Genomic DNA, 16,566 nt, shown 5'->3' on the forward strand with positions numbered 1-16,566 from the left:
TACAGACAAACGCAAACAGCTACGTAAATTTTCATCACTGATGTTTGCTCTTAACCAAGACTTATTAATTTTCATAAGATAAAAAAATTTATCACAACGAATGTCGAGCCAAACATTGCCATTATCTTCGAGGCTTCACAATGTAGGCAAGGAAACTCTTGCTCTGGAAAGTCGTGATAAAAGTCCATTACACGTCTTGCCAAAAGGAACTTTTCTCTCAGACGAGAATTACACTGTAGATCTATTAATTCCTTTTGCAAATTGGGATGAATATCATCTACAGAAACAGCAAATGGTCTCGAGAACCATTCGAAAGCTTGGGATAAATATGATATATCCCCAAATCGCTTGAGAAATTCCTCTTTTTTTACACTAAGTACGGAAACATATTCTTTGCAATTCTGTTCTCGCACAGTAGACAGATTAGGGAAATGCACTGCGTTCCCTGACGAGAGCTGTTGTTCCCACAGCTCAAGCTTGTTAGTGAAAGCTTGCAACTTTTCGGCCATTTGAGAAATTAGCCGATTTTCTCCTTTAAAACTTATGTTCAATGCATTCATGTGTCAGGTAAGTCCACTAAAAACACAAGGTCAGTAGCCAACTTTGGATCTTCTATCTTGGGAGCATACCGCAACCTGTCGGTTGTCGCCACTATCCCGGTCGACGATTGCATGTGCAGTGCTGTACACTCATGTGCCGTGTGCAACGTTTGCCCGCCCCTGCCTTAGATCATGCCTTGGATCCCTGGTGTAATTAATTCTCCATCCAGCACCAGCTTTCTATGTTTGACAGTGTTCTGTTGTTATCTATGAAGGACACTGCTCCCTGGGTTGCGATTCCTATTTTCTTACATCATAATGTACTGCAACTTCTGCTTGTTAGTCACTGGGGGACCTCTCACACCAAAGTTTTGGCCTGCCAGCATGTGTATTGGCCAGGCTTAGATGGGGATGTTACATGGTTTATCACTCCTTGAATTCATTCACTGTGTTCAGCAAAAGGCAGCCCCACGGGCACCTTTTTCCCCCGTTGTCGATGCTGCAGCAGCTGTGGGATGGTCTACAAATCTATTTTGCTGGGTCCTTCCTAAATCAGTATCGAGTCTTGTAGTGGACACCTATTCTGAGTCTCCCTACATGGCGCATTTCCCATCCACATCTGTGGCAGCCACTTCTTCAGCCCTCTCTAAGCTTTTTGCAATTCAGGGTCTTCTGTATACCACAGGTACTGATGATGGCCCCCTGTTTGTTTCTCGATAATTTGCGTCTTTTTGTCGGGTTGGTGCACAGCTCCCCCTTTTCATCCTCAATCTAATGGTGAGGCCAAACGCACGGTTTGGACATTTAATAGTCCGATGCGGAAGCATGTATTTGGCAGGACCCCTGAAGCTGTTTAGACCAATTTTTGAGTTCGTACAGTTTCACTCTGGTGGGGGATAAGGGCCCGGTGGAACTGCTACTTAAAAGCCAACCACAGACCCTCCTCTACATTTTGCATCTGACACTGCATCCACTAACATTGCTGGCTCCACAACAGCTCCAGCCAGGTGTGCTTGTCTGGGCTCATGGTTTCAGCTGCAGGCCGAAATGTCATCAAGCATCACTGGGGCCGTGCCCTCCTGATGGGCAGACATCCTGTTACTTTGACGAGCTGCGGCCACGCACTGTGGGGGAGCCCACTGCCTCCGCCACTGCCGATACCTGTTCCTTATCACAGTCAGTCTCATTCGTGCCGCAGCAGGAATCACTGCACAGCGAATAGCTATTTGGGATCCTTGTACCTTCCCTCACTCCTCAACTGCCATCGCTGCACCTAACACTGCAGCTGCCACCGCCACTGCCACCGCCACCGCCTCCATGTGCGGCCGTCATTTCTGACGCCTCTGGTGACAGCTCCGGACCAACCACTGACCTCAACAAGGATATCACTATGGAGATGCCGTCCCCAGTCCTGCTTTATGGCCTCTCATGGGGTGAGGGGGGGGGGGGGGAGGGGGGACAGTGCACAATACTGCCCCCTCATCACTTCCACTCCTACTCAGCGGTGCCTGCCCACTACATGCTGCAGCAGCCGCTGTTGTTGTTGTTGTTGTTGTTGGGCAATGAAATTTTTATCTGCACCATCACTGGTGTTTTCTGTGACTAGTAATCAGTGTCTTGAGAGATCAGTGCTTTGTTTTTCTTCACAGTGCCAGTGTTTTTTTGGTACCAGTCTGTTTCTTCAGTACCAGAGCAGCTTTCAGTGTTCAATATATTTTTCCGTGCTTAGTGCTTTTATATAAGTAAAAAGGAGGAATAATGTACCTTCACTCCTGAGGCAAGTGATTTGAGAGATTGTGCATCCATACAGGTCACAAGACTGCTTATATAGGCCATCTAAGTCCATCCCCCGGTGAGCCGCCAAAGAAACGGTGTTATTTGAGTGATCACAAATGAGTGTACAGCATGTTCTGTAATCTGTATTACTGTTGTCCATTCAATTTATTCAGTGCTATGTGCAGGCTGTACTTCATTGTATCTTACATTGGCTCTAGAAAGTTCTCTGTTCTATAAATCATGTTTGTTCTAGCTATAACACTATACAAAGTATAATATAATATAACGCATATAATAAAGCCGAAGGTTAGAGATAACCTCAGAGGAAATGGAAGTACTGAAAAACAATTACTATGAACTACAAAAATGTCAAACAAAATATGGTGACATTAGCAAAGTAGAGAAAATTAAGCACCTATGGGATATCACTATGAAAAACAGTTAGGACTCAGAGCAGTGAATAAGGAAACTTGAAACAGTCTACCAGACATAATTAACAATCTGCAACCAAGGTCAGCTGCTGCAGAACATCAGGATATGCTGTTATGCAACAGTCCTGAAACCAGTATTTTTGTATGCAGTCGAAAACCTTGTTCCCTGGGCACATATGACCTCAGTCGTTTTTGCGCCCTAAAACAAAACAACAGACACAAAACCTTGTTCCGAAGTGGTGGTGAAGGATCTCTTGGAGAGCTGGAAAAAAAAAGTGGTGCTACATCATTAGAAGAGTATTGGAATTATTCAGTTATATGAAAGATGTTCATCAAAAGAAAGTCATAGGCAGAGGTTTATAGAAAAGTAGAAAATCTCACAGGAACAATCCATAAAAGACTAGCACTATTTAATAGAACAAAAAGAAGCTGACTACAATCACAATTTATTTTTTTGACACAAAAACCAAAACTGCAGGCCCCTGGTTCACAAGTACCATAGAAGATCTTCAAACATCTGCAGCTACGTCTGAAGACATTTCCGACAAATCTTTTCCACAAAAAAGTAGTGACAAACAGAATAAATTAAGAACAATCAAAAGCAAGATCCAGTCCCCCTGGATGGAGGAGAGCAAAGAAAGCCCCAAGAAAGAATTACGTAATCTTGGGAGCAGGAGTGAGCAAAGCCCACAGTCAGCTCCTATGAATCACCAATAATAATAATAATAATGCAAACACAGCAAGAACAAATTATCTTCAATAATTTTCCACTAATAAAAACTAAATTATGATTATTGTAAAAAGTGAAATCTATATACCTGTACAGCTTCCCAGCCCCAGTCCCTGTACTTCTGATCCTTGGTCAGTCTCCACATGATGAAGTATGATTCAATGACTTCTGGCCTCAAGATGTAATACTTTTCATTACTCTTCAGTGCTTTCGCTTCGATAGCCTCAGTGAAGCGGAAAGCTTCCGGTCCGAGCTTCGCAGCAGTCCTGTCATACGACTCGTGACAGGTTCTAGTAACACCCTCGGCAATTTCCATGTATCTTTCTGACATATCATTTTTAAGAGTGTGAGCAGCCAAACCAAACATACCACCTGTGACAAATAGTGGCACATTTAATTGCTTACATATGAGGGCAACAAAATTAAAACAACTGTCAAGATTTGTCAAGAAAACTTTGAAATATTCACTACTTGGCAATACTGACCTGAGAAGCAACCAAGATGATCCATTTTGTGTTCCAAACGATCAAATTTTAGGTCCGAGATATATGTAAGGCCACCAGGGGATACACGGACCATGTGCTGGATGATGGCATGCATAGCATCGTCATACATCTGGCGTGCCTCCTGGTCTTCGCGGCCCGACTGCAGCCAAGCCTTCAGCAGATACTCATAAAAGCTGTCACCCAAGCCACCAATGGACATATGATCTGCAATGGACATTGTTTTCCTATTTAGACCTATACATTATTCACACATGAATCACAGCTAAAATTCTTTACATTTTCCTAAGCACATCATTAAACACTTTACTTAATCATATCTTTACTATCACATTACATGCCTCATACACTGAAAGATTATGACACAGCTGCAAGATTCTTCACACACCAATGAAACTAATCTAAGGTTGTAATTGAGCAATACCTCTCCCAACGCCCACCCGAAGATCTTCCAAAAACCTCGTTCCTTATCACACTTACCAACTTCATCCTCACCCATAATTACTTCACTTTTGAAGACCAGACCTACAAACAAATCAGGGGAACGGCCATGGGAACCAGGATGGCTCCGTACTATGCCAACCTCTTCATGGGCCGCATGGAAGAGGCTTTTCTAAAGACCCAACAGCTGCTTCCCCTGGCCTGGTATAGCTTTATAGACGACATCTTTGTGGTCTGGACTCATGGTGAAGAAACACTCCTTAATTTCCTCCATAACCTCAACTCCTTTTCGAATCTGAATTTCACCTGGTCCTTCTCCAAAACCCAAGCCACCTTCCTGGATGTTGACCATCTTGTTGAACCTCACATCCACACCTCTGTCCATATCAAACCCACAAACAAACAACAGTACCTTCACTTTGATAGCTGCCATCCATTCCACATCAAACGCTCCCTTCCCTACAGCCTAAGTATTTGTGACAAACGCATCTGCTCCAGTGATGAACCCCTCAACAATTACACCAATAACCTGACCAGTGCTTTCTTCTCCCACAACTATCCTGCAGACCTTGTCCACAAACAGATCTCCCGAGCAATACATTCCTCCCCGTCCAACAACAATGTTCCTACCCTCAGACCACACAGAAGCATCCCCCTTGTCACCCAGTATTATCCTGGCCTCGAATACATCAATAAATTACTCTGCCAGGGATATGACTTTCTCAAGTCAACCCCTGAAATGAGATTATCCCTTGACAAAATTCTCCCCACACCACCCAGAGGAGTTGCCTTTCATCGCCCCCCTAACCTCCGTAACATCCTTGTTAAACCCTACAATATTCCCAGACTACCTTCTCTACCCAGCGGTTTCCTACCCCTATAACTGACCCCACTGCAATACCTGCCCCATGCATCCCCCCCCACAACCACCTACTCCAGCCCCGCTACTGGTAAAACATACAAAATTCAAAGCAGGGCCAAGTGTGAAACTACACATGTCATTTATCAGCTGACATGCCTGCACTGCACAGCCTTTTACATTGGTATGACAGCAACTAAACTGGCTGAGCGCATGAACGGACACAGACGAACTGTCCGCCTAGGAGATGTCCAATACCCAGTAGTGGAGCATGCCCTCCAGCATAATTCTAGGGACCTAGGAACATGCTACACCGTATGTGCCATTTGGCTTCTCCCACCCAACACCAGTCCCTCTGAACTGCGGAGATGGGAACTTGCACTCCAACACATCCTTTCATCCCGCTATCCCCCTGGACTGAACCTACGTTAAACAACCTCACTCCCATTTACTCTCCAGTCTTCTCCTCTTTCTCTTTCCTCTTTAGCCATTCATGCATCTTTTCATCCTACATCTTTATACTATATACCTCTTTACTTCTGTATGCATCCTCTTTGGTTTGAAGCTGGCACAGTACTTACAGTAGAATATCTTTGGCTTCCCTCTGACAACCATGCCTCCATCCTTACTACCCTCCCTGTTTTCCTTTCCCTGTTGCTTCATAACCTGGGTTGTGAGTAACTAAATCTACTTTCCCTTCTTCCCTTTCTTTCCCCTCTCTCCTCCCTGATGAAGGAAAATTTATTCCGAAAGCTAGGAACGTAAATTTTCGGTTGTTTTTTGTGTATCTATCGGCTGTACTGAGCTGAGGTAAGTACTGGCCATCCCCTCTCTATTTGTTAGTAGTTGTAATTTATATGGTTGACCTACAAAGGTTTTTGTGGAATATCAATATAGTATCATCATCCAGGGTTTCTTGCCGCATAAGATTGAACTGTGTGTGACATTTTGGAAAGACTACTTCTCTTTCCATTTTCTGACAAAGTGCCAGTCCACCTCATTATATAATATCTGAAGATGGCATTTAATTCTCACAAAGGCCACTCCACAACAGTTTAATAGCACCCTGGTGAACTGTTTACATAGCTGGCAACTCACTTCCACCATCCACTTCTACTCTACTCGTGTGGTCTGCTACAGGCAAACTTCTTACCTCAATTAACAAGATTCATCGGTACTCCTTGGTCAGTGCACGTTTATTTTCCTGCCCAAGTCTTTTGTTGCCTTTATGTGCAATGTTGGGGACATAGCAATGTGTCTGGTGTCTGTCTGATGAATGATTTCCCATATTTGTACGAAATGTAATAGACCCAATGTGTACAAAATCTGTGATTATCTTCCACACTATCCCACAAGCTTATCATCTTTGTTGCGGTAGAAATATGGAGGTTAATATCTTTCTCAGAAAGAGCTTGACTGGTTCTTGCAGAACCTGCAAAAACAAAGTACAAACACAATCTTCTCTTTGCTTTCATTGCTTCCTCTTTCTTTGTTCTTGTTGTTGCACCTGTGTGCCCTGGTGTCTTCTTAAGTACAGGTACTTCATTTCTGTATCGGTTGGAAGCAGGAGTGCTTCCAAGTGATCCAGCTTCATTGGTAGGTTGCTCTCATAACATGGTCTTTGCTCTATGTACCTGCATTGTCAGAGAGGAGTATCTCAGTCCTTTATGATGTCAGCTAGTCACTGGAAGGTACAGGTCCATGTGCGCCAGTTTCCTCTATGCTCTGTGTCCCAGAGTGCCATCAGGTTTCTTCTGCATGTGGACATCAAGAAATGAGAGAGAGTTCTCCTCAAACTCTATGATAAATTTAATGTACTGATGAATCTTGTTGAGGTGGTCAAGGAATTAATTTATGGAGTCCCTCCCATATTGCCAATTCATGAATGTGTTTTTGATGTATATGTAGCAATGCTTAGGTGTCCAAGGCACTGTCTGTAGGGCAATCTCTTCAAATTTTCGATTAGTTGTCATGACCAACTTTTACTCACAAGTAGTTTACCTGATGAGCTGTTGCCATTCACACCATGAGCAATAAAGAAAGTCCAGCATAGCAGACACTGATTTTTTTTGGATCTTCTACGCAATGTATAATGACAATTACCCGGTAACCACGTGGTCTCCTCGTAAATTAGGGTATCTGAATATGGTATAATGCCACAATGAAAAAGATTGTAAATAAAGTAAGACCTATAAATACAGCTGAAGTTATCATTACTACTCCATAAAGATAGATCTGTTTACTCACAGACACTCATGGAACAAATGTCATGACCACTGGCAGTAATGTAAGTGGAATTAATTCATGAATTTTGAGTGGGGTAGACAAATTCAGGTTTCATCTGAACTGTATAATGTACTGTAGAGAAATGTCACTAATCTGACTTAAAATTTATCTTTATCAGAAATAACGTAACCTTGTATAGGAATTTGATGCCCTAAACATGAATTGATGTCATCTTCGGACATCACTCACTGGTTAGTGTAAAATACTATAAAACTCATTACAGTCATCTGAAATTCCCACTTCTGTTCCAGTTGGATTACAGGACTTACTAATTTCAAAGGTATATATATTTATATTACAAAAAATTGCCGGGAATACGCACACCATCTATGCTGACAGTTCCGTACAAACTTAATTATGTACGAGGAAAGATCAGAAAGTAACGCACCATAATTTTATTACCATAAAGTTTACTAGGTAACAAAACACAAAGAATCACAAATGAACTTATATCTTTGACCGACTTTTCTACATAGTCAACAACATTCTCGACACATTTCTACCATCATGGTGCCAGCTTCAATACACCCTGATCATAGAACTCCGTTTGGTTGGCCTGCCGATTTCACTTCTGCGTCTATAAAAAAAATGTTGCACGGCCAGAAATTTCTTCCATAGGACCGAATATATGAAAGTCGAATGGTGCAAAGTCCAGAGTTTATGGTCGATGCAGGAGCACCTCTCACCCAAATTTGGAGATTTTCTTATGAACAGGAGCAGCAGCATGGGGTTGAGCATTGTAATGAAGTAGTTTGACACTCAACATTAATGCTGCGGTGTTTGTCATGAAGGGCACAACACAACTCAACCAAAATTTTAATGTAGGCTACAGCAGTCACAGTGATCCCATGTTCAGTAAGTCTGGCAACAACACACCATGAATATCCCAGAACACTGTCACAACCACTTTCCTAGCAGACAATCACTTTGAATTTCTTTCGTAGTGGAGAACCAGCATCTTTCCACTCCATAGAGGTCTGCTTGGCTTCAGGCGTGCATTGGTGGCCCCCAGCTCATCAGTAATGATGATTCCTTTCAGAAAGTCATGCTGTTTTGTGGAATAATTAGTTAAGTGATCCAAGCTTGGCATCATTCGCCCATCGTAGTGGTTTGTCTGTCAGGTTTTTCAGCACCCAGGAAGCACCAACATTTCAAAATTTCAACATGTCATGAACAATATTGTACACTGCACCATAAGAAATGATGAACTACTGTGATAAGTTTTGCAGTTGCACACACCAGTTGTCCAAAATTGCTACTTCAATGGCTCCGAGATTCTGCAGGGTTGCAGCTGTTACCGGTCACCTGGAGAGTGGCGAATCAGTAAGGTTCACAGGGCCATCTTGGACACATTCCTGTAACCCATATACACATCCCCATACACACCACACATGCCTCTGTAAATTTCACTTTGTTTTGTTTATGCCCTTTGGCTCACAAACGTCAAACTACGCTTTGCTGCTCTTCACAATTTGACGACAGTAACATGTATGTCAAGTTTGTTTCATAGTTCAGGCTTTCCTCATTAAAGTTGCAAATGAAAACAAAGTACCCTCTGTGGCACAAACGTAAAACTATATCATGGAATTTCAACATTTTAGCTGTAATACTGGAGGGGGGGGGGGGGGGGGGGGAAATTACTGTGCATTTTGATCCTCCCTCATATATAGGCAGTTAATGCATCACAGCAATCAAGAATCTCAAAAATGTTTGCCTGTTATCAACACTGACACTGGTAAGATGTCACTCCCAGAAATTCCAAGACTTTAGAGGATGTTTTAATTTTAAGTCCAAAGTAGGATAAGAAGTGGGGCAAAAGAGAAGAATAGAAATCAATACTTTTTTCGTTTGTATAATTACAAATTAATACTTTTAGGATTTTTCCCCCTTTATTTGTTCTGTTAAAACTTGTTTCCTGCCAAAATTTCACAATTCCAGCTCAACAGGAAATACCCTACAGGCTTTAATGAGTAAGTTTGCAAGTATCAAAATGTGTGACATAAATGGCCATATCTTTTGACTGCACTAACGTAGAAGTTTAACAGCTTTGCATCATTACGAGATTACAAACCTTGGTATGTGACATAAATTTAAAGTAGATGTGCCTACTCTATTCCTGAGGAAAAGGATTTTTAACAGTCAGCCAGACAACTGAGGTACAGAATCCTAAAAATTGTGAATAAGTTAAAAATACTGTATACGCACACTGCATTCGCATTATGTTCCTTCATTCCTCGAATTATTTATCATATCAAAGAAAGAATTAAAATGCCACATAACAGCAAGAATTTTCAGATAGTTTAAAGTGTGCTACATATTCACGATCTTATGTGGAACGACAGTTGCTAGAAACAGCAATTGCTCTGATTAATCGTAGTAGAGAAACAAACTTGCTGACTTTTAATTCATTCCAGAGATTACCTTTTGCAATAATTTACAAATAAATTATTTTTCACTATTTGCCATGTGCCACCAGATAAAACTATGAACTATAATATCTGCTATTTTTCCTACTAAATACATACGCACATTATAATTAGGGGTGTCTAAAAAAGTGCAGCTTATTAAAAAGTGTATTATCCAAATGTCTATTTGCATGATACACTTTTGAATGTTGTTCACTTCTCCAGATTTTTTATGAAGTTCAAATAGCTGGATAGAATTCTAAAAAGATGAGTCTCACCTCTTCCGCTTTCCCTTCCCAGGTTATCAAATACACAATATATTTACATACTGTGTTCTGCAAGCAAACTGATAAAATTAGAGAAATTAGTGTGTGTGTGTGTGTGTGTGTGTGTGTGTGTGTGTGTGTGTGTGTGTGTGTGTGTGTGTGTGTGAGAGAGAGAGAGAGAGAGAGAGAGAGAGAGAGAGAGTAACTGCTTTTTGTGCACTCCATGCTTCAGAGTAGTGACAGGCAGGATAAATGGGTCTGTGTTAGTTCAAGGTCCATTGTGCAACACACCTTACTGTAGCTTATGTAACAAATGTAGGATTAATGTCTATCTTTCTAATGCTGATTTTTATTCAACAATATTATGAAAAGGGAAGTTGCTGGGTTGCAGATAAGCACAACAAACAACATGGCGGATAACGCAGTGCGCCTGTGCAAAATATGTGATAAAAAGTGTTTGTGTCGTTGCAAAAAAGAAGAAAAGCCAGGAAAAAACAAGGAGAGGAGAATGCCTGCTGCAGCATCCAAACTGCTGTCGAGATTGTACTACTGTAGTAACTAAAGATCCATGTAATTTGCCAGCTGAAGATGGGTGCAAACCCGAAATGCATATTGGCGTAAATAAAAAAACGCATTAAAAAGTGGCTGGTTGCCGTATTTTTTCAGTGAAATATCATTATCCACGGCCACGGAGCTCAACAGTCCAAATAAAATGGACAAATTGTTAAAATTAATGTAGTTTACACAATAACAGCATTCATTCGCAAACTATGAAATTTCCAGCTACCAATTTCTGTTACTGTAATAGAACACGTATTGTTTATACTAGTGGAGTGGAACTAATTGTTTCACTTTTAATAACCAAGATCTAATGACATTCCCATTGCCCACCTGATCATTGAAATATTTAGTCATTTCAGTTACACCATCAGTAGTAGAAGATTCCAGATCTTTTCATATTCTGCAATATAATACGAGGGCCAATCAAATATAAATAAGTTTGTATTTTTTTTATTTAAATTCATTTATTGAAAAACTCAAGGCAGTTCTAATTTATTTTTCCACGTAGTCTCCTGCTTTGGAAACACATTTGTTCCAGCGAATGGGCAGCTTTTTGATACCCTCATCATAAAAAGAACTGGGTTGCGCATGGAGTCTCTCATCATCTTCAACTTGTTGCTCTACTAGAGCTTCTTTAAGCAGTCCGAATAAATGGAAATCACAAGGTGAAAAGCAAGGACGACGATCACGTGTAGTCCAGTACATTTCCTGTAGCTTGGAGACAGTATGGGGTTGCACATTGTCATGGAGGCGGATGACCTGTCGAATCGATTGGTCTTGTCTTTTGTTGTGATATGCAACTCTCACCTTGTTCAACAGTTCGCAGTAGTAAACAGCACTGATTGTGCATTGCTCATGTAAAAAATCAATCAGCAAAGTGCCTCACTGATCGAAAAAAAAAAAAAACAGTTTAAAGAACCTTGCCAGCTGACAGCTGAGTCTTGGCTTTCACTGGTGCTGCCTCCCCTTTTCTCCACCACTCCTTACTGGCTTGTTTGGGTTCTGGAATGTAGTGGTGAACCAATGTTTCATCGCAGGTGACAATCCAACTAAAAAATCCATCACCTTCTTCTGCAAACCTTGCTGTAAGCCTCTGACAGATCTCCAAACGTCTCAACTTCAGATTTTCGGCCAAATGTTTAGGGGCCCATCTGGAAACTCACTTTACAGAACTGTAGGTCATTTGTCACGATTGCTTGATAGCTCCCATAACTGATTCCAACTTTTTGTGCAATTTCTGATACTCTCACCCATCGATCGTCATCAATAATGTCTTTAACCGCATGAATGTTTTTGTCTGTAATGCCGGTCCGAGGATGGTGATTGTGTTGCTGATTTTCCACACATTCTTGATAATGTTTTATCACCAAACTGTGCAGCCAATCTTTGGCAAATTTCTGCCACTAACTCCTTCGGGAGCAAGAAATTTGATAATTATGCATTGCGCAATGGAGGGGTGCACCTGTTGCTCAGACACTGTGAGCGATACTGACGAAATGGTGGGAAGTATCTAACAGCACCCTCTTCTCACTTATAACGGTCCCGCCTAAGCATAGCAAAAGCGTGGGGTCAGTCCTACCAACTGTTGATGTTCAGGAACAAAAATCTCATTTATATTTTATCCCCCCTTGTAATATTGAGTTGTCTTCTGCACAGCTTACTGTGTAGGAATTAAGCGGTTGTGACATGTTGTTAATATACACCAGAAAGAGGAAAATCAAAAGAAGTGAGCCCAGATGTACAACCTGTTTAACTTTTTCACTGGTGGCTTGAAATTTTATTGCCTTGTCATCTGTGCTGTATGTCAGGTTTGTATTTTGAATATAAACCATCAGGCACATAGCTAGAAGGTGGACAGATGAATGATGTTTATAGAATGACTCATGACTCCACAGTAATAAACATACAACATCCACAACTTCACAGCCATTGTTATTGCAATGATCATCAGAGATAAGTCTAACTCACTGTGGCGTAACTAGTACAAAGGCACCAGTATAAGGAAAATAGTAGATTACAATAGTAGCACGAATCTAAAAATGAACGATATACTCACGTTGTCCCCATTTTCCAGTCTTGGGATTGAAGTAGTTCGGATACAGCCCCTTCGGCTTCTCCATAGCCTGGATGACCCTGCGTATGTGGTCCACCTTCATGCGGAACACAGGATTGCCCGTCACATCTGACAGGTATGAGAACTCTAGGTGCAGGGTACCAAACTCCGACAGGATGCTGCAGCCACCACTGGCCCACCCATAGTTCTTGCTTGCCTGTAAGACAGGTTTTTCCCCATTTGATATATTTCTCCCTGTATTTAATATAAATTCCTAGGCAGGAAGTATGACACAGTGTGGTTAAATAAGTTGTGGCAGAGCTTGAGCAATAATAGTGTCTTAATATCCTACATTAATGCACTTACAGCCTTATATTGTGGATGCGCCAGCTCAGTGAAAATGGGTTATGTATTATCAGAGGAATTTAAAATTAGTAAAAGGTTTAACAGGTTTGTTCATTGGCTGCTCTGTTGCTTAAAATTTATATGGAAGAATTATTCAAGTCATGAAGAACTAAATGTAGCAATATGGGGACGTCAGTGCGAGATGATAACTACACACACTCCTAAATTGTTGAAAATGATGAAACTGTTCAAAGCGTCTGAAAAGCGCAGTTTCAAAATAAATACAAAGAAAACAAGAGTATGTTAATGAGTAGTGACTAGCAGCATCATGCTGTGAATTAACTATTACGTTTTATTCTTTTAAATATCTAGGTGTAACTATATCTTCAAATGGAAAGGGTCTAAAAGATATTAAAAATATCATTGGGCAAGGATGATGTGTTATTTGATAATTAAATTCGATCCTTTCAAGAAGTAAGCTCATAGAATGAGATTTTCACTCTGCAGCGGAGTGTGCGCTGATATGAAACTTCCTGGCAGATTAAAACTGTGTGCCCGACCGAGACTCGAACTCGGGACCTTTGCCTTTCGCGGGCAAGTGCTCTACCAACTGAGCTACCGAAGCACGACTCACGTCCGGTACTCACAACTTCACTTCTGCCAGTATCTGTCTCCTACCTTCCAAACTTTACAAAAGCTCTTCTGCGAACCTTGCAGAACTAGCACTCCTGAAAGAAAGGATACTGCGGAGACATGGCTTAGCCACAGCCTGGGGGATGTTTCCAGAATGAGATTTTCACTCTGCAGTGAAAGAAGCTGGAAAGGCAAAGGTCCCGAGTTCGAGTCTCGGTCGGGCACACAGTTTTAATCTGCCAGGAAGTTTCATATCAGCGCACACTCCGCTGCAGAGTGAAAATCTCATTCTGGAAACATCCCCCAGGCTGTGGCTAAGCCATGTCTCCGCAGTATCCTTTCTTTCAGGAGTGCTAGTTCTGCAAGGTTCGCAGAAGAGCTTCTGTAAAGTTTGGAATTAGGAGACGGATACTGGCAGAAGTGAAGTTGTGAGTACCGGACGTGAGTCGTGCTTCGGTAGCTCAGTTGGTAGAGCACTTGCCCGCGAAAGGCAAAGGTCCCGAGTTCGAGTCTCGGTCGGGCACACAGTTTTAATCTGCCAGGAAGTTTCATATCAGCGCACACTCCGCTGCAGAGTGAAAATCTCATTCTGGAAACATCCCCCAGGCTGTGGCTAAGCCATGTTCTCCGCAGTATCTTTTCTTTCAGGAGTGCTAGTTCTGCAAGGTTCGCAGAAGAGCTTCTGTAAAGTTTGGAAGGTAGGAGACGGATACTGGCAGAAGTGAAGTTGTGAGTACCGGACGTGAGTCGTGCTTCGGTAGCTCAGTTGGTAGAGCACTTGCCCGCGAAAGGCAAAGGTCCCGAGTTCGAGTCTCGGTCGGGCACACAGTTTTAATCTGCCAGGAAGTTTCATATCAGCGCACACTCCGCTGCAGAGTGAAAATCTCATTCTGGAAACATCCCCCAGGCTGTGGCTAAGCCATGTCTCCGCAGTATCCTTTCTTTCAGGAGTGCTAGTTCTGCAAGGTTCGCAGAAGAGCTTCTGTAAAGTTTGGAAGGTAGGAGACGGATACTGGCAGAAGTGAAGTTGTGAGTACCGGACGTGAGTCGTGCTTCGGTAGCTCAGTTGGTAGAGCACTTGCCCGCGAAAGGCAAAGGTCCCGAGTTCGAGTCTCGGTCGGGCACACAGTTTTAATCTGCCAGGAAGTTTCAGTAAGCTCATACATTACACTAAAATAGTTTAAAGCATATGTGTACATGGGGTCATACAGTCAGGGAAATAAGTAATAGACAAGATGACCAAAGTTTATCCACAGAAATACCTTGTTGGACGTGAAGTGCTTGAAATATCAAGGTTAGACCGTATCAGAACTGAATAAATCAGAATAATTATAGAAATGGAAATAATGGACACTACTGAAACAATGGAAAATCCAGGACTGAATGTAAAAGTGTTGTGAAGAGGATAGTTGTAGCTACTCACCATATAGCGGACATGCTGAGTCACAGATAGGCGCAACAAAAAGACTATCAGAAAATGAGCTTTCGGCCAACAACGCCCTTGTCAAAAACAGACAAAACACGCATGCACACATGTAACTCGCACTCACACACAACCACAGTCTCTAGCTTCTGAAGCCAGATTACAAGCAGCAGCACACGATGGGAGAGGCAATTGGGTGGTGGTAAGGAGGAGGCTGGGGCAGGGACAGGGAGGGATAGCAGGGTATAGGTGGGTAAGGATAAAGTATTGCTAGTGGGAATGTGTAGGAATGCTGTGGAGAGAGGGTAGAGCAGTCAAGAGGTTAGATGGAGGACGGTGGAGAGAGGAGAGGTAGCAGAAAAGGAATGAAGTAAGGAGACCGGATCCACTGGTGGAACAGAGGACTGTGTAGTGCTGGAATGGGAACAGGTGAGGGGCTGGATTGTGTAATAAAACTGGTTATGTAGAGATAAATGTACTACCCATTCTTGGATCATATGAAATGACTGATTCCTAAGTCGAAGAATCAAAATCCAGAAATCTACCACCATATAGCAATATGAAAATGTATCAACATCAACATATAAACACATTCAATGTAGTTACGATGATGATTATGGGCTTCTTAAAAAGAAAAGCAATGATAAGCAATTATTTGTACTTTATTTTTGAAATGTATGTTTCAAGGATGATTTGGCACAAATATATCGATATATGATAGTACTTTATGTGCTACTTGTTAGATGTAAATCTTTGTCTTTGGGTAGTTATCAGTATGATTTTGAAGTGGAGTACAAGTTGTGTGTGTTGTGTTAGCATTGTGGTTGATTTGTACTGTAAAGTGAAATGACTGAAAATGTGTGTGTTCAGCACCAGGAAGTCCATCAGTGTTCATATTATTTATGAAAATTAAGCCAAGCATCCTGTAGACCAGTATAAAAATTAACATTTCAGAATGGATTATGATCATACTACTGACAACGAAGAAGAATAATACAAGATGAGCATTATGAAAACTGTTTATTCAAACTCTGCCACTACTACCTCTCTCTGCAGTGTGTCACTATTACAGCGAGCCAAGTGCTCTGAAAATGTGACCAGCTGCACAATCTATTACCTTATTTCAAAATTAATAAATCAGCTTTAGGCTAAATAGGGTGGTGATGGTCAGAATATGGTGGCATCATCCAGGATTTTCTAAAATTGAAATGTGAATACTGTGTTGGGCTATTTTTCTTGTTGCAGATTAAAAGTATATATAATGTGAAAATTTTGTGTGAATGATTGGATAATATGAACCAAAGCTATGAAACGA

The 16,566-nt window shown here is 41.7% G+C and overlaps 1 protein-coding gene across 2 annotated transcripts in view; it reads right to left on the reverse strand.

Annotated features, from left to right (window-relative positions):
- The window catches only part of LOC126281481 (mannosyl-oligosaccharide alpha-1,2-mannosidase IA), a 713,290-nt gene that overhangs the window by 10,450 nt on the left and 686,274 nt on the right, over positions 1–16,566 (reverse strand). For both annotated transcript variants that reach the window (XM_049980490.1, XM_049980482.1), the window contains 3 exons: positions 12,854–13,067; positions 3,962–4,186; positions 3,565–3,848 (listed from right to left, as the gene is read on the reverse strand). In XM_049980490.1, coding sequence (XP_049836447.1) covers positions 3,565–3,848; positions 3,962–4,186; positions 12,854–13,067 — 723 coding nt within the window. The remainder of the gene's footprint in view (positions 1–3,564; positions 3,849–3,961; positions 4,187–12,853; positions 13,068–16,566) is intronic.

This window comes from Schistocerca gregaria, chromosome 1, assembly GCF_023897955.1.
Source record: "Schistocerca gregaria isolate iqSchGreg1 chromosome 1, iqSchGreg1.2, whole genome shotgun sequence".
In the NCBI taxonomy this organism is placed as follows: Eukaryota; Metazoa; Arthropoda; class Insecta; order Orthoptera; family Acrididae; genus Schistocerca; species Schistocerca gregaria.